This window comes from Triplophysa rosa, linkage group LG4 (genome assembly GCF_024868665.1).
Source record: "Triplophysa rosa linkage group LG4, Trosa_1v2, whole genome shotgun sequence".
Taxonomy (NCBI): domain Eukaryota; kingdom Metazoa; phylum Chordata; class Actinopteri; order Cypriniformes; family Nemacheilidae; genus Triplophysa; species Triplophysa rosa.
The window spans coordinates 9686465-9705012 of record NC_079893.1 but is presented as its reverse complement, the minus strand read 5'-3'; the positions used below and the strand labels follow the sequence as shown (position 1 = coordinate 9705012).

The 18548-nt window shown below is 38.4% G+C and overlaps 1 protein-coding gene across 2 annotated transcripts in view; it reads left to right on the top strand.

The window, feature by feature from the left end:
* Positions 1–2400: 2400 nt before the first annotated feature.
* Positions 2401–18548, top strand: part of klhl5 (kelch-like family member 5) — a 53453-nt gene continuing 37305 nt past the window's right edge. Inside the window, exons 1-2 of one of the 2 annotated variants that reach the window (XM_057331167.1) lie at positions 2401–2690; positions 9627–9738. In XM_057331167.1, the coding sequence (XP_057187150.1) occupies positions 9722–9738 (17 nt within the window). In that variant the 5' untranslated portion in view covers positions 2401–2690; positions 9627–9721. Of the gene's footprint in view, positions 2691–9626; positions 9739–17214; positions 17857–18548 lie in introns of those variants that run through there. The other variant, XM_057331166.1, reaches the window with a different exon arrangement.

Genomic DNA, 18548 nt, shown 5'->3' with positions numbered 1-18548 from the left:
GAAACTGTTTCTTGAAGCCAAACTATGATGTTAGAACACATCATGCATCACACTTGCACCATCTATTTGTTAGTTGACCTTGAAAAGTATGGTGAAGCTCATTAGATATTCATTGTACGTCATGAGAAGATGGAGAGATAAAAAACAGAAGTTTCAAGAGGATCCTTACGGGTTCTCACCGGTGTCCTTGGAAATGCAGCAGATCTTGCTGTCTGATTGTTTTCCGGGTAGTGAAAGAGATTGTTTTCCGGGTAGTGAAAGAGGTATCCGCTGCTGGGCAACTGGCAGTTTAGCTTTTGAGTGAACTCATTTCTTTTTTGACTGAAGAGGTGACTGGTTTTGCAGAAGTAGTGGTTTTTAAAGTGGAGACGACCGTTCTCGCAGGACTGTTTCTTTTGTGTTCATATCAGGACATTTGCTTCTGTTTGGAGGGAGGTAGCAGTAGAAAAATCTCTGGGGGTTCTGAGGTCCAGTGTACAGGTCAGTGTGGTTAATAAACAAAGTAATGTTCCATTCTGAGTGATTGTCTGCCTTTAGTGTTAGCACCACCATCACATGTTCTCCTGCTTGTGCATTCAGGACAAAAAATGTACAGCATATATACACAAAGGAGGAATGCATGATCACAGTTTAAAGACATAATGACTTTTTACTGTACTGTACATTTCATCCCTTAACCCTCACAGGAACCGTTTCGCGTGAATAAATTTTCAAATATGCAGTGTTTAGTATGTTTAATATTCAATTTCCATCGAGTGGGTTGTTACTACAGTAATAGATAAACCTGTACACACCCCCCCACACAGCTCACGTGATACTTAGGCGTTATTGTGGAGAATATGACCGTCCATCTCAGTTTTACACAGATACCAGCCTGGAGGTCTTTCCTGACAGCTGGAATTTCTCATTTCTGTTGTACATGGAGGATTAGCTTTGCCACACATGTGTACATCAACCAAAACATCTTCAGGTGTACAAGGATCAACGGCTTCGCAGAGAAAGTGAATCTGTGCTTCTAAAAAAGAAAGATACATTTACCATTAGATTTTAATCACACAATCATCCTATCATCTAAGCTATAACCTCTTGTTATGCTTTTTTATAAATTGTGCCACCTTTTTATTTGAGAACTTCTTGTCCCTCGAAGGTCCAGTGTATGAAATATAGCGGCATCTAGCGAATTGCAACCAACTGCTCACTCCACCGCTGGATGAAGATGAGGAAGACGAGGATGCTGAGTTCGATGGCACCTGCTCTTGTCATAGTACAGGACAGTGTGATAGAAACTCCGGTGTAAGTCTCCCAACCTCTAAACTAGCTGAATATATACACTTAAATCTTGCACAGTCTCATATGACATCACACCCTTTGGCTTATCTGGTTTTACTTCAAATTTAAAACAATTCTAAACGTTTACCCTACGTTTTAGGCATCTCTCCTCCCTTTTAACTTCCTGCCTGTCTTCCTGGTTTGTGTCATTTAGAAAGAAAAAAGGAAAGCTCTATATATGTAAATATGTGACAGTGTAAATTTTTCTGATTTGAACCTGAAGGACTTTCCTGCTGCCAATAAAACAGGTTTTAGCAGGTACAGGAGATGACGAAGGTTCTCATCAGGACCCACAGTGGGATGTGAAGTGCTCTCAGCGCCAAGCACCTTATCAGCATCATCCAGTGGGCTTAAGCAGGCTGCTGCAGTGCTCACTCCCTGTGAGCACACGGCTACTGTACGTCACTGTTAAAAACTGTTTCATATAAACCGAACACATTACAAACAGTGTTTTTAGTTTTGGGAGGTCGGATGTTGATCTTGATTTAATTGTTAATAGTTTAAATACAGCCAGATATGACATGAACACTGTATTGGTAGGCCATATAACTTCTATAGCCTAGCGGATGTGCATATAAAATAACATTATTACATAATTCCAGCTATTTTATGTTATATTATTATTATATATCATAATATTGGTATTACTTGTATTTTCCTGTAGATTATGCTTTTTGCTTGTGTAACATTGTGTACATCCTGTGTAAAACATATATCACTTGCTGAAATTATGACTGACATGTGTCATACTGACACATACTGTCATACTACGTTACGTGAAACGATAAGGGCCATATTTACCATAAGCAGGTTCGCGAGCAATCATAATTTTCCCACCACTTTCACATCACTTTGTTTTTTCCTGACAAAAGTCTCGTGGTGTTTGATCTCGACAGCAGCATTTATTGTGAGTGAAACGTCACGCGAAGTGCAGGATTTGAGTTTATTATAGAGGGAGAAAGTTCACAGAAGTCACTATTAATGTTGCCAGATTCACGCTTTTATTGTGAAAAAAATGTGGGAAGCAGGCAGACATAAGACTGGTGCAGCAAAGTTGTTACGTTATATAGATAAAGTGTGTTTAAAGTGTTTTTACATTTCTAAAAGTCATGAAAAAAGTGCAGGTGCTTTATCGCAGGTCATTCATGTTGCAGGAAAAACTCTGTGAAACTTTTTTGCTGTACTGGACTTGTTAAGACTCCAAAAACCAAACATTGATGTCTTAATTCCACGCCTTTCTTTTCGCAAAAAAAGTGAATCACGCGCTTTATAATCACAGTCTACAGACATCTGCCCTGTTCAGCTACAGAATGAGCATAAATCACCTGAAATAAGAATAACGCCAACTATCAAACCAACAGGTAAGAGCACGCGCTGTAATGCGAGGTTATTTTGGTCGGCAGCTGAAGCCCGTGTAGTTGTAGCATGAGAAGTGGAGCAGAACTGTCAGCTCGCAAACTGTAATGCGGTTAAAGGGAAATGAATCAGCCCATAAAAGCTGTGTTTAAGTGCGGACTCGTTTAACAGGAAAGCACGGGGATCAAACTGGCCTGCGAGTTCTGAGAGTTGTGACAGAAAGTATATAACAGTTACTATAAAAAATATATTATCTTATTATGTAATCAATTATCGTGAGCCTGTTTACATCGTGCGTGATGTCAGGTGAAGAACTCATATCGCATCGCGACAGCTTTAAGCAAACGTGAACATGCATCCCTTCTTTTAGAGTAAATGTGTAGTAAGTTAACTGTTTTGGCGGATTTGCTATTGTATTGCCATAGATTCACTACTGAAATCATGGTTAAACTGTGCTTATTATGGTGAGAGACAATTACTAAATCTGAGGTTACTCTTTTACTGCAAATAAAATAAAAAACAAGTTAAACGGTGGTTAATTTTATACGTCAGCATTAAAATGCAATTTTACACAGTTTACATGCATTTGATTTCTTATAGGAAACAAGCAGTCAAATCTAATTTCAGTTTTAATCATTTAAAAAGCCCGTCTCACCAATAAGTAACATAAAACAAAGTCTTTGTTATGAAACAGTGTTGCAAAATTTCATTCTGTGGTTCAAAACAATTCTTCAGCCAGATAATTGTTTGTGTCATGAGTCAAAATAATAATAAACTCTTACTGTTCCTGGCAACCATTTCTGGTTTCCTACAAACAGGTGGATTTATAATTGTAGTTTCATTTAGCTTAACTAGTTTACTATTTTCAGCCATTAAAGGGCACATTTATTACTTTAATTTGGTCAGTATAACACGTGTTATTTAATTTCTGTATTGCACATGTTAGTCACTGACGTTTACCAGTTTTGACAAATTTTACCATTAGAGAATGTGTAAACTCTAGATTATTAGTTTCAATATATGAAAAGTCATATTTTTCACTATCAAACATGCTTGCAAAAAATAACTTGAAATAAGATGTTTTATTTTTTTAAATACACTAACTTTCTGCAAAAAATAACCATCTGGGAATGTTACTTTCAGTTTTTTTCTGGTTGTAAAAAATAACCAACGTTATATTCTGGTTGCAAAAAATAACCAATAAATAACCATCAGGGAACGTTATTTTCTGGTTGCAAAAAGAACCAATAAATAAACATCAGAGAACGTTATTTTCTGGTTGCAAAAAGAACCACCAGGGAATGTTAATTTCTGTTTAAAAAACAAACAAACAAACACCTGAAACACCTTTGTGTGACAAATAGACCATATCATAAAATAAACAAATAAATGTATGTTATGACAGGATTTAATTGACATGCGGTGAAAAAGAGATTTTATAACTAATCACAGGTAATGTACACCCACAACATGCCAGGTTTCCAGTTCCATTTTCTTGTATTTTTAATTAGGGAATGACTATGACCCAGCACTAAACACAGCACAGCGAAAGCTGAGGCACAACATGAAAGGAAAACTGTGAAACATGTCCTTGAAATTATTTTCTGTTCTTTCCCGACTCTCAATTAAGTGATAATGATTCTCCCCAGGGGTTGTCACCCAGATTGTGCAAAGATAAACAAAATAGGGCATGTTTATGCACGAAAGCACAGGCACACACATACTTAAAGATAGAAATATAGCTCATCCCACAGGTTGGATGTTATTTTGCCATGTCACATGCAAAGATGTGGGTATTCATGCATCGAGTGGTTCATTTGTACAGTAGTTAGTTATACTGCAGCTTTCTTATTTGTTTTCTGCATTGGCATTGGCCATTGGTAACTGAAAATATTTGTGTGAAATATTCTACTGGCCTCCCTGCCAGTAGATGTCAGTATAAAGTTTAAGATCACTGTCAGCCTGCTAAACAGTCTTATGTAGCCTAGCCAGACTTTCAAACTCGTGGTAGAAGGTCTGAACTAGGGTTGTCACGGTACCATAAACATGTCTTACGATACTATACCAGCTGAAGTATCTCGATACCAAGTAGTATCACGATGCTGTGCCATATAATTCAAATCTATACAAAAAACACAGATTTAGATTAAACAGTTTGTATTTACTATAGTAAACTGTATTATACTTTGCACTATAATATGTTGTTGTATTAACTGTAGTACTTGGATGAATTGTAGCAAATACATTTACATTTAGTCATTTGTAAATACTATACTGCAGTATACTTAAATATTTACTATGATAAGACTAAAAAATACTAGTATCTATGAGTTTTAGTAGTTTACTGTAGTAAATACTAAAGTACACTAGATAATTTTTCACGTAGGAACTAAGTCAAATGTTGGACAAGTTTAATTGATACAGCAGTCTTCATAAAAGGAAATATTAGGCTTACTAAAACGGCCAGTAGGTGGCGTCAATTTTCCACTGAGTTAGTGAATCGTTTAACCAACTCGTTCAAATCGCCAATTTGAATCATTAACTCGCCCGACACATTCAAAACACACATTCATTTTGGAGATAAACACCGCAAAAAGGCAGATGTAAGTGTTCAAATAAATATTAATGCGCATATGCAACATTAACTAAGGTACTACGATACTACCGTTTCAAAAAAATAGAGAGGCATCGCGGGTATTTTGAAGCTTTAGCATCGCGATGCTAACGTAGCACCGGTACACAGTGCAACCTTAGTCTGAACATCATAACAGTTTTCATTGGCCAAAGACCACCAAAGTCCGTCTGACTGCCATGTAAAGCAACCAATAACAGTTTGTTTTGTTCAGCATCATGTTTAGGGGTATAAATACGTAAAGGCGGTGTTAATATGTCTGATTTTTTAAGTGTTTCCGATTTTGTATCCCTCATGCATCAGTTGACCTGACTAGCCACACATAAACAAACATTACTTTTTGCCCCTTAAAAATATAAGATTGAAAAAAATATCTGTTGGTCTCCACTTCAGAATCAGCACCCCATGGACTGAACCCTTAACCATTTGGCTGCCAGTCCAGATTATTGTACCACTAAGCCCTCATCACTCATACAGAACCTTTTTTGCAGGTGTCTGTATAGTAAGAATTATTTAATCAATGTGATTTGCCTCATGGTTTTTCAGAAATTGTCTCTATCCTATGATCTCTTCAGGATGTGTTGATTTCTCTCTGTGTTTCTCTTCGAAGAAACATTAATAAGTCATAGCAAATGAATAATGGATTGAAGTGAATTCAGCGATGGAAGTTCTGTCTAAAGATGGACTGCTGGATTATTACATAATTCCGTCATATGTCTTTGTAGAACACATGTGCGTGGAAGCATTGTGAAATATGAATTAAAAATGGATACTGTCTATTACTAAAACGAGCAGCTACAGGAACTGCAAGGAATTTAATTATTCTGCTTATAGTTATGGTTTCATTGTACTATTCCGGTTCCCTATAGCGATTCTATTAATGATCCTTTTAGCGCTTAAAAAATAATTGTTCTTAATAAATACTTAAAATTATTAAACATTTTAATTTGTTCTGAATAAGAATTTGTTCTCCGGTCCAACCCCAGAATCGACATTATGTTATTTAAACAGAGCTGAGAATTTGTTACATCATTAACACTAAAATATGCGCAATTTGTAACATTTTCCAGCTGTATGTTTCGAAAATTCACTAATTTTCTTTGAATGAAAACATCTAAATTATTGCTTTTGACTTATTTCACGTTGCTCTACACATAGGAATTATATTCATAGGTAAAGATGAAACAAAAGAAGAACCACAAAACACCAGCCGGCGCCGCCAGTAGGCTTTAAATTGATAGTTCACCCCAAAATGAAAATTCTCTCATCATTTACTCACTCTCTTGTCATTTCAAACCTTTATGACTTTATAACACAAAATAAGATATTTTGAAGAAAGTTGGAAAACTAGGGATGCACCGAATCTAACATTCTTGGCCGAAGCCGAAGCCGAACATGATGTGAAACACTTGGCCGAAGGCCGAATAATACCGAACACCGAATATGGTTTTTGCATTTCTTCTATTTATTAAGCTATTTTTTCACTATTGCACAAACTGAATAGTCAAAATTTGCTTTTAAAAATTTGTCTTGCTTTTCAATAAAATACAATACAACTTAATATAAAATTGAGCAAAACAAAATACATTAAAACAAAACATTTAATAGCCTATATTAATTAGGCCTATAACTGACTGGTAAAAGAATGTAATGTAAGTTACTCTGTACCCCTACAACAAAACAGTTCATTAAAAAGTGTCATTCCACATTAGGCCTATAAACTAAAAATGCGAATAAACTAAAACTGTTGGATTATTATAGGCTACGTTGCAAAGTGATTTTAAGAAGAAAAAAAAACATCGAACGCAAGCAATTCTGACTGATGCTGACTGACAACCATTTCAGTTCACGTCTCTCCTCCAAACTCCGCCCACAGAAGCTGACTGTTCTCTGGTGCACTCGTGGCCGGGATGCACCGAACATACTTTGACAAGTTGTTTAGTACAGGGAACTGTGTGCGCGCGACCACTGTATGATGTCAAAGGATGTCGCGAGCGGCGGGGCTACTGTCAGACAGCCCGCTTCCGTCTGAAGTACACAAGTTACCGACCGGTAAAGACGCTTTCATTAGGAAATTTACTTCCGTGCGGCAAGTCCCGTGCTGTGTCTTTCTCTGACACCTTAAAATGCTCCACACACACACTGCCAAAATGTTTGCGGCATTAATAAAGCGCACGTCTCTCTCTCTCTCTGCGCTGGTTGCTAGTTGATCGTTTCTCGAGTCATGTTCGGTAAAATTTATTCGGCCATTTCACATATTCGGCCGAATACCGAACATGCGTTTTTTGCTATTTTCGGCCGAATATATTCGGTGGCCGAACATTCGGTGCATCCCTATTGGAAACCGAACAGCACTGGCCCCCATTCACTTCTATTGTATGGACACAAAACCAATGCAAGTCAATGGGGTCCAGTCAACAACATTCTTCAAAATATCTTCTTTTGTGTTCTCCGGAAGACATAAAGTCATATAGGTTTGGAATGACAAGAGCGTGAGTAAATGATGACAGGATTTTTATTTTGGGGTGAACTAAAACTTAAATGTAGCGGGGTCGACTCATAAATGTAACTGGCAACCCTGGTTCTTCCAGTTTCCTGCAAATCCATTTCTCCTGTATGGCTGCCACAAACACTGGACAGATGTGCAGCCATTATGGCTCATGTTTTCCTTCATGACAGTTCATGACTAATCTGTCCCAGCAGGCTCTGCCCAGCACTGTGTAACTGCACATACAAAGTGGTACCTAACCTCGGGCTTCATTGTTCAACACAACAAACGCCTGTTTTAGTACTTTCCTTTGAAACATAGCATTAAGGTGAATATTTTATTAAGCTAATGCATTTTCACCAAAGTGACCTCGTAGTCAACCAGGTTTAGTTGCGTTTTAACACCGTTTTTAACACCTGAAGGGTTTTATTTAATAGTGGGTTACTGCAGCAGTGTCTTTCCTCTGGAGTCATATTTGTTCTCTCTCTCTCTCTCTCTCTCTCTCTCTCTCTCTCTCTCTCTCTCTCTCTCTCTCTCTCTCTCTCTCTCTCGCTTTCTGATCAATTCAGCAGGCTTTAAGGTGACCTTTGTAAAGAAATGTTTGTGCTGGATCCTGCATTTGTTCAGTCATCAGAAACTAAAGGTGGTTCAGTACAGCAGAAGACTGTTTTGCATTGCACTGTTTGGCAGGAAGACATAAGACTATTCATGGAATCGGATTCACAATTGTATTTTAAGATGTATGTTTCCAACCACAGCCCTAACTATTCTTGCGCTAACTTAAAACTATTTTTCTCTTTTATTAATTGAATCTTGTGACACGGTACCTTTGTTTTACCTTTTTCACCTGTCATTTTTGTACACTTACCCGCTAACCATATTAATAGAACAGGTGTCGAGAAGGTATTGCAGGTCCGACTCCAGGCAGTTTAAATTCATACACAAAAGAAGATATTTTGGAGACTCTGAATGACATATGGGGGTGAATAAACGATGACAGTCTTTTTATGTTTGGGTGAACTATCCCTTTATCCGTCCTTGTCACTTAACTTGCTTTTGTGTCTGTTCACCTTGTCCATCACATAAAGGCTCACAGAATTGAAGAATGGGAGATTTATGATTCATTTAATTCAGGTTTGTGTGTTAATTTGTTAATTGGCACTTCTCGGTGGATCACAGGCTGAAGCGCAGATAAGGGACAGATGATGAAAGATGGAAGGGAGCTGTCTAAACACACCAGTCCCTGTCAGTGCAGATGGAGGCTGAATGGCACGCTGAAAGAGGAAAGGGATTTTCTTGGCATTAAAGTCTTTCTTTTCTTGGCAGAGATGTACTGGTTGTGAAGGTCCACTGGTCCTGGTGCGGAAAATTGGCTTGACAGACCCACAGATGGTGTAAAGCTCGGTCTACACATCCACACACACAAACTTCGCTGAAGAGTTTTTGGGACACAGTCAAAGTTTGCTCTTCTGGTCTCTCTCGCTCCACCTTGTTTGTCTCCACCCCAATAAAAAACGTCTGCCAAAACATAATTGAGGAAGTACGTTTATATCAGAACTAGGCCAACCCCATCCTCATATAACAATATTTTGACATTTGAGTATACTGTATGTGTTTGAAAAAGTGTTGAGACTGACATTAAATTTTGCTGTGAACATATGGGGAGGGAACAGAAGATTATTATTCACAGACGCGAACACAGTGAGCTCACACTTTAGATGACATTGTGATACTATGCCTGCCAACGAGGCAACTTTTTTCCCACCCAGTTGTACTTTCTTTTGTTTATTTTTGCTTATTATTTATTTACTGTTTTCCCAGGAGGGAGTCACGTGAGGCTGCACTTCACCTGCCATCATTATCCATCCATCCTTCCTGAGGATTGACAAGATATACATGCTGTCTTCCTGAATCGGATGCGCATTTTAATCAGGTACATTAACAGAACATGCATACAGGCTAAAAGCTAGTAATCGCCTCATTGCCTGCACAATAGACAGCTGACTTTCCAACCACAGCCCTAAATATTTTTCTCTTTTATTAATTGAATCTTGTGACACGGTACCCATCACCCTGTTTCTTTTGTCCTGTCATTTTTGTACACTCACCGCTAACCAATTAATAGAACAGATGTCAAGAAGGTATTGCAGGTCCGGGCAGTTCAAATTTGTACACAAAAGAAGATATTTTGAAGAATGCTGGTAACCAAACAACACTGCCCAACCATGACATTTCTCAAAATATCTTCACATGGGTATTTAAACCACCAAATATTGACATCTGATCTATCAGTACGGTGAAAACCTGATTTATTCATCTTGAGGTTGACATTTGCATGGAATTGCCCACATGCAATATATTCACATTGGCTGCCCCAATAGGTTTTTTGGAACAGAGCAAATATATGGAATTCAATACTCTGCATCTATAAAGGCAGAGAAATAGAGAGATAAACTAATAGAAATGAAGGAATTGAATAGAGAAAGTAGGTTAGAGACACTGAGCAATGGAAAGTGTGGGGACAATGAGATTGACCTGCCAAGTCAGCACATACCTGCCCGAATCTCTCTTCTCTTGCTTTCCGTTTGTCACTTTACACACACACACACACGCACGCGCACGCACGCACGCACACACATGTTGGTTTCCATGTTTTATGGGGACATTCCATAGACACAATGGTTTTTATACTGTACAAACTGTTAATCCTATTCCCTACCCCTAACCCACCCCCTAAACCTAACAATCACACAAAACTTTCTGCTCTTTTAGATTTTCAAAAAAGTTAATTCTGTATGATTTATAAGCTCGTTTCCTCATGGGGACAAAAAATGTCCCCACAAGGACAAAAATTTTGGATATTGCCATCTTTGTGGGGACATTTTGTCCCCATACCGTAGGGTTTACCCTTCCCCCCCACACGCACACGCGCACACACACACACACACACATGCTTGTCTCATGTATTTAGCAATGCAGTGACACATTGGTGTGTATGCAGGTCAGACCCCAGGTGTACGAGTTATTCTTGTCTTTTTTGTATGTGTGTGTGTGTTTCTCTCATGGCTGTAGAAGAGGAAAACCTAAATGTTTATTTACAACTTTGGGCTTCAGCACTTTTTATGATCCTAAAACGATAAACCTTCCAGAGACTCGTAAAGAAAACGTGTGTGAATTGACCCGACCAGGTCAGTACTGATTTATTTATTTGTTTATATTTGAGAGAGAGGTATTTGAAGAATTCAATAATTCATGATGTGCTTTATTATCTCAAGTAGACGCCCCAGGTCTTAAGGGCCTGGAAAGGTTTAGAGCTTATTTATTTCTGTTCTGTTTATGTCCTCTTTGATGGAAAGCAAATGTTGTAAAGATCTCCTGATCTCCAGGGTCCGAATGTGTGTTCCAGTTCTGCTCCTGTGTGTACAGTTTATCAATACCATAAAACACCATCAATTAAATCTTTATGCGTCTCATCACATACAAATCTGTCCCTTAGGAAACCTGTCTAGCAAACACACACACATACACGAGTACCCTTAAATACAGCTGTTTACAAATGATCAAAAGGTCTTGGGGTGGTACTATGAATGGCATCAGATGGTGGTACTCTGTTACCTTGACATTTACCATGGTACCGAATGACCATGTTTACCAATTTGTTTACTTATTTGTAAAATACCATGAATTTTAAAAATACCATGCTGTTATATGAATTACAATTTTTACAATGTAATTTACGCTACGGTAGGTCTTAAATACCCAAAATACCATAGTATTATGGCACATGCAAAAAAATCCATATGAAGACACCCCTTACATTACCATGGTACCATTTCCAAATAACCATGGTAATTCCATGGTATTTTTTGTTAGTAAATTATAGGCTTGAATTTTTGGACTGGTATGCTGACCCATTTAGTTTTTCCTTAAATGAAGGCCGTGGGCTTGAGTTATAACACATATCCTCTTTGTTGTGTGAGGAAAAACATGGATATTGTTTCTTGAGGTGGTCTGCCAGCCAGATGTGTCCAGTTTCTTAACCTTGGGCCTGTGATGGTTTATTTCAGACGAGATTAAATCTGCTCCTCCACTCATTCTGTTCATCTCCATTGACATCTAAACCCGGCTGATTTACCCCTGTATCACCTCTATCTGCATCCAAGTCCTGCTCTGTTCCTCTCCAACATTAGATAGAGAGAGGTGGGGGAGGAAGTGTGTGAATTAACAGATATTAAAACCAGTGAAAGCTAGGATGAACGGTGCTTGAAAATGTCATTGCTTATGTGCAAAAGGAACCTGGTGATATTTAGGTTGATGAGTTTGGAGTAAATTAATTGTGTACGGCTGAATCTGTCTAATCATTTTAACCAATGGCAGGAGAGGAAATTTGAACGCACTAGAGCAGGAAAAATGCTTTTTAAAGATCGACACAGTCTGAATAGTAAGATGTTTGCGTATGTGTAGAGCTTTTTGAAATGCAGGAAAGTGCACACATCTGGACAGATGATCATCGCTGTGTGTATGTATGGTGCTGTATGACCATAATGATCCATGATTCAAGAAAATATATTCCAGGTGCGTGTGGTGTATTCTCTTTAGGAATGCAGCACATTTCCTTCCATTGCAGTTGTAGATGTACTGTACATCAAAGCAAAAGGACATCTAACCTCTCAGCTCGCTTTGGCTTTAGGTTTCGGGATGAGATTACATTGAATGTCAGGGTGGAAGTAGGTGTTAATTATTATGTGTTTCAGGTCAGGGTGTGTTTTTAAATTATGGATACAGCCCACCTGTAGTAGGCAAATTGTATTATTACATAACCTGGGAACCAAAGCTCCAAACATCTCTTTACCTCCAAATCTAGTGAGCTGTAAGTGGCGTGTTTCAAGAGTATTTTGCCTCTGTACATCCAAACAATTCAGTTCAATGTGACTTTCAGATGTTAACTGTCATTAGGCCTCGGGCTCTCTTTTTAGAACCAATGAAACAAAAAGAAAGAGGGGGAATGGAAATCTCTGAGGATGAAACCACCTTGACTTTTATGCCTGTTGGTTCTCTTTTATTTTAGTAGGTTTTATTTTTTTGTCTAGCAGCTAGAGGGTGAGGTTGTGACTTACATAGATGGTTTCAGCGGCAACAACACAAACAAACGTTATGTGGCCAAAACGTAACTTCCTGTAGACCCCCTCAAATAATCAATAACTGTTGAGCAGTTTAATTTAATTTAATACAATTAATATACAATAAAATATTAACATAAATCAATATGAATGTAAATTAAATATACAATTAATTGTTATATATAATCAAACAAAGACAGGAAGTTAACTTGGGGCCAGGTGTGTGCGTCTGATGAAACTATCTACTGTATGTGTTTAATGTGTTACATTTCATGTATGTCAAAGATTACAGTAACAACTGTAAGATGTTAAAATCCTCACATGTACTGTATGTTCTACTAGAACTGACCAGCCAGTTTGATTTTAACACATTCCTGTAGATGTAGGATAATGGACTGAAAGAGGGAAAGAAATAGATCAAGGGTAGGTAATTACTTGCTTGGCCAATCAAATGTTCCCTTGGGTTAGTTTGGCTGCAAGCTGTTTACATCACAAACTCAGTGTGTGTATATGTATGTGTTCTAGGAAATTATATATATAGAGGAAAATTCACTAAACAGTAGCTATTTCAGCATGTAAACTTGAGTCTTAATAGCTAATCTTCGCAAAGCAGTTTAAGTGATCAACCTGCCGAAAATAACAGTGCCCTGTTAGAATTAATATTGAGGCATTTTTATTCAATTCAGTTCCAAGCCTACCCCAATTAACATTACGCTACCTGCGGAAAGCAGATGATATACTGAATTTTAATAAAATAACAGAGATGTTTGTGTACATTTTCTGTTGCACAAGGCCGCAATTATTCAATTATTCAAATGATTGCGATTGGGCATGTATGCATTTTAAATAGTGAATTCATTCAACTACTTAACATTTTCATTCAAGTGTGCATGTTTGCCCTTATTTCAGTGATGCTTATGTATACATCATCTAGTAGAAGGTGCAAATTTGTTTCTGAAAATGAGGGAAATTTCCACCTCTGATGGCTCTTATAGGGTATTTAATAAGATGATCTGTAGGTTTTCCAGGGGGAGCTACTTGACTTGGTTGACTGAATGTGTATAGTGTTTTTGCTATGCATCAATGCTATATACAGTTCAAAACAGTTTTACAAAGAACAGTCCCTTACAAACCTTCCAGAAAACAAGCCATGCATGACAATTTAGGTTATGTTTCTTTTCACAGCCACTTGTCTAGAACAGTTTAATGCGTTCATGCTGATTTACATTTATATAGTTGTTTTGGAAGATACTTATTTGCCATTTGCCACTATAAAAATAGCATTTAGCTAATACTTGGTTTAACAAATCTGGGGCACCATTGACTACCATATTTGAAAACTTGACAATGCTAGTCAATGGTTCCCAAGAACTGTTTACTTTCCTACATTCTTCAAAATATCTTCTTTTGTGTTCAACAGAACAAAAAATGTATGCAGCAAATTTTCTTACTATGGTAGTCAATGGTGACCCAGATCTGTTTGGTTACAAACATTCTTCCAAATATCTTTCTCTGTGTTTAGCAGAACAAAATCATTCATACAGGTTTGAAACAACTGAAGGGTGTGTAAATAATGTCAACATTTTCATTTTTTAGTGAACTATCCCTTTAAGGATTCATATATGAATCTTGTTTATCAAATATAAATATAGCGGGTTAATTGTAAGAAGCCAGTTTTAAATTCATGTTTATTTTAGTAAGGTTTATATAAGTAATTTTAATCAAATATAATCGATACATTTTTGTGTCAATATAAATGGAATATAATCTAAAGTTCATATGACCATGCACAATGCATGAACAAAGAGAATGTGATCCTCTGCAACGTGCAGATGTCGAAAACAGACACTTCCACCCAAAGACAAACATACAGCAGACGTTGCATTTAGTGTTGAACCGCATGTCAACATCGCCATCAATAAACACCATCTGCCCAACAATCACATACAGGTAAATCGGAGAGCTGTGTTTTTCCTGGATTAAAAACATGCTTGACAAGCACAGTTGAGGCATCATTCACGTACTTGTAGAATGGGTGGTTTTACAACAGTTTCAACTGGATTCACTCATGCTGGTTACAAAATTACTGTCTGAAAGAAAGACAAAAGTATTTGTTTGCTAATAAATTTGTTTGCTAAATAAATATTTGCAAGAATTTAAAATTTAGAACTGTACCTATGTATGAGCGCAAAACTCGCAAGAATAATTAAGAGCAATACCCTTACTTCAGATCTAGAGTCTTCTCAGCACCTTCTTGTGTGATATATTTACTGGGCAGTTTTGATGTACATGCAGGAATGAAATTATGAAGGACAGAGAATGAGCTGACAAAGAGAGAGGGGAAAGGATTGGATTAACCTTGAGAAAATAAGTAGGGCCCATAAAGAACAAATTGCTTAATCATCCTTCCTATAATTCCATGATGGTACGTGCAGCGGCACTACCCATAACGCTCTGTGACAACAGGGTGTCTGTGTGCTTGTGTATTTATTACAACACGTATAGAGGTTAGCACTCCTGTCATCCTTGTTTTCTTCACTCCTATATCAGTGTGAAATAAAGCATTGACCATCACAGGGTCACCACTGGATACTGCAGCAGTCTCCCTCAGCCAGTATGGCTACTGACCTGAGACCTGTGTTTTCTCTCATTGCGGTCTCCATTCAAGCTGTCATGCATGCAGCATTTCTGTCAGGGAACAAAAAAACACATTAAAATTCGTTCCAGTTACAAAATTGTATACAAAGTATTTATTTGAAGAAATAGTTTGACATTATTTACTCACCCTCATGTCATCCTGTATATCTAACTTTTGGTACCACAGATACATCACGAGGGTAAGTAAATAAGTAATGTACACAAATTTTGTTTTGGTAAAACTGTTTCTTTAACCTGCACATCCTGAGGTGAAAATGCTTATTTTAGGCAAGAACTATATTTAGGAAGCATTATGGGTTAGACGCTATAAAATCTGCCTCCGTAGCAGCATGTGGTTTGTATTTGGTTTCACCAAAGAGAATAATTCTTCTTGGAACCAGTGATTATCTGGAATAGATTAGAATTATTCAAGTGAAAGAAAACTGTTCCCAGCGCCACTATTTTACTGATTGTCAATGGCACACTGAACACGTGGATCTGGCCGTGTTTATTTTATGTGCCCTTAAAGCCAACATCTGTGAAAAATGTTACAAAAGCAGTCAGAAATCCCACATCTCTGTTGTGGTTTACATGGACTGAACTAAGCCAAAACTCCAGGCCGGTCCTACTGTGAATAATTTAGCCTTTCTGGCATCAAATTCACTCTAAGACACAACCTAAATTAAAAACAGGTTCATTCCCAAAGGGCAACTCAAAATATAGAACAAAATTTTCCTTAATCTTTCTCTCTCCTTCTCTCTTTTCAGTGTTATATGGGTTAGAAAACCGCTTCAGTTTACAAACTGTACACTGTTCCAAAGCTTTGTCTCTGTGGGCCACATGAACATCTTTACATAGTCTATTTTCACTTTTTAAACTCCTCTCTATCTCTTTCACACTTCAAAGTTGATTTCTTTGTCCGCTTTCATTCTCCTCCTATTAATATCTCCTCTCCTCCCATCTTTCAGATTTCATATCTATTTCCTGTGGAAGTGTACTATTGTGGTATTGACAAATGCGTGTATAAGGGATATTGAGCTTTTGTGTGAAATTGATTGCGGAGAGTGGTTGTCTGGTTTGTATTTCCATTGAGTAAGTGAGTTTTACATCTGCTAATGTTGGAGGTGTGTGTGCCTTTAACCCCTAAAAAAAGAAAAATTGCCATGCCATTGCCAAGTTTGTCATGGAACCTTGTTTCGTGGTTTGTGGTACAAATTGGCTACTTTGAAACCTGAGTGGGTGTTGAGAAGTGATGCTGCAACATAAGCTCATAAGCTTTCTTTTCAATGACAAGTCGCTGATGCTGTGTATTCATTACAACTCCTTTATGACTGATTTTTTCAGTTTTTGAACCCTAAAAACCAGTAGATACTGTCCCAGAATTATAATGAATTCTTTGTGTGTTGTATCGGTTTAAATGGAATTATGTAATTTGTCTGTAATGGTTCATAATGGTATTTGTTATGGAAACCATTAGAATATGTATTGCTATTTTCAACTGGGAACATATAGATTTCTTTATCCATGCACGTAGGAAAAAATAGGTCAAAGAAAAGTGTCATTAAAGGTTTTACCGCACAGCCTATACGTGGATATGACAGAGAGAGAGAGAGAGAGAGAGAGAGAGAGAGAGAGAGAGGTGTATTTCCCTCTCACTCGTCGTCTCCGTGGTTTTCGCCAGCAGCGCTCGCGTGCGCCGTTACCAAGACAATTACGGATCACGAGGCTCATCGTTCCGTCCCCGCGTCTCCAGTTACCGGAGTATCGGGAATGTCGAATCCCAGGAAGGACTTTGACGTTAAACAGATCTTGCGTATCCGATGGCGATGGTTCGGCCACCCAACATCTCCCCCTGGTAATCAGCCTTCGGGAGATCTGTTCAGCGGCAGCCGGGGGACGGGGGGATCATCATCCGGCGGTGACCAGCCCTCCCTCGGCGGCTGTGGTAGCTCTAGTCCCGCCGCCGGTGCCAGCTCGAGTAACGGTAACTCTTCTTCCAACATCAACAACAATCGAAAGTTTGGGGACTCGGTTTCGAACAACGGGCTGTCCACTGTGCTGGTGCTGGGCGCCTCCGCGTGCCCTCGGTCCATGAGCCAGCAGGAGTGCCGGAGCCCCTCGCCGGCGCCGTGGGTCTTTCCTGCTCACTCCCGCTCCAGCGAGAGCCTGGAGCCGCTTCAGCAGCAGCAGCAGCAGCAGCGGGAGCCGCCGTCCACGCATGTACCAGAAGCTCCTGGCCCGGGAGACGATGAAAACAATAACCACAACGTGGACTCTGACTCCAGCTCCTGCAGGTATGGGAAAGCGTTACTAGTCGAATACAGCAGGGCGCTTGTACCTAACTGGTACCACTTCACACCAGATACATTGCCAGCTGCTCTCTATTATGACAAAACTGTTATCGCGAGCCCGTTTGTTTCCTCACGTTGTCTATGTGATAAACAGCGCATATGGTGTCTTCACAATATTAACTGGATGAGAGATTATTATTTTTTATTTCAATACGTTTTTAACTTTTAGACACTTCCAGCATTTTTAAAAAATATAATCGATAATTAAATGCATAGCAGACTATATCACTGTACCCCTTGCTGTTGTTAGAGGTATTTAATCATATTGTCACATTGTTTGTGCACGACACAAGGTGTACGCATTACATTGTATAGTGCACAATAAACCATAAAGCGCAGTTTAATAAATCGTACCAAACTTCCTGTTAAGGAATGTATAGCTGAATTGAGAACAGTGGGTGTGTGCGTGTGTTTTATCGGACGTGTTGTGTATCGCGGCTCTTTATGATTAGCGGGGTGTGGCGTTACCTCCGCGTGAAAGGACGATTCAATTTATGTTCATTTTGCTTTTTCATAATGACTCGTGAAGCCTTTATCTGTCTCGCGTTTGATGTTTCAGCGCAGCAGAATGATTATGACGCAACGTGTGCAAACGCGTTTGTTTCAGTATGTATACATAAACTTTCCTTCTGAGA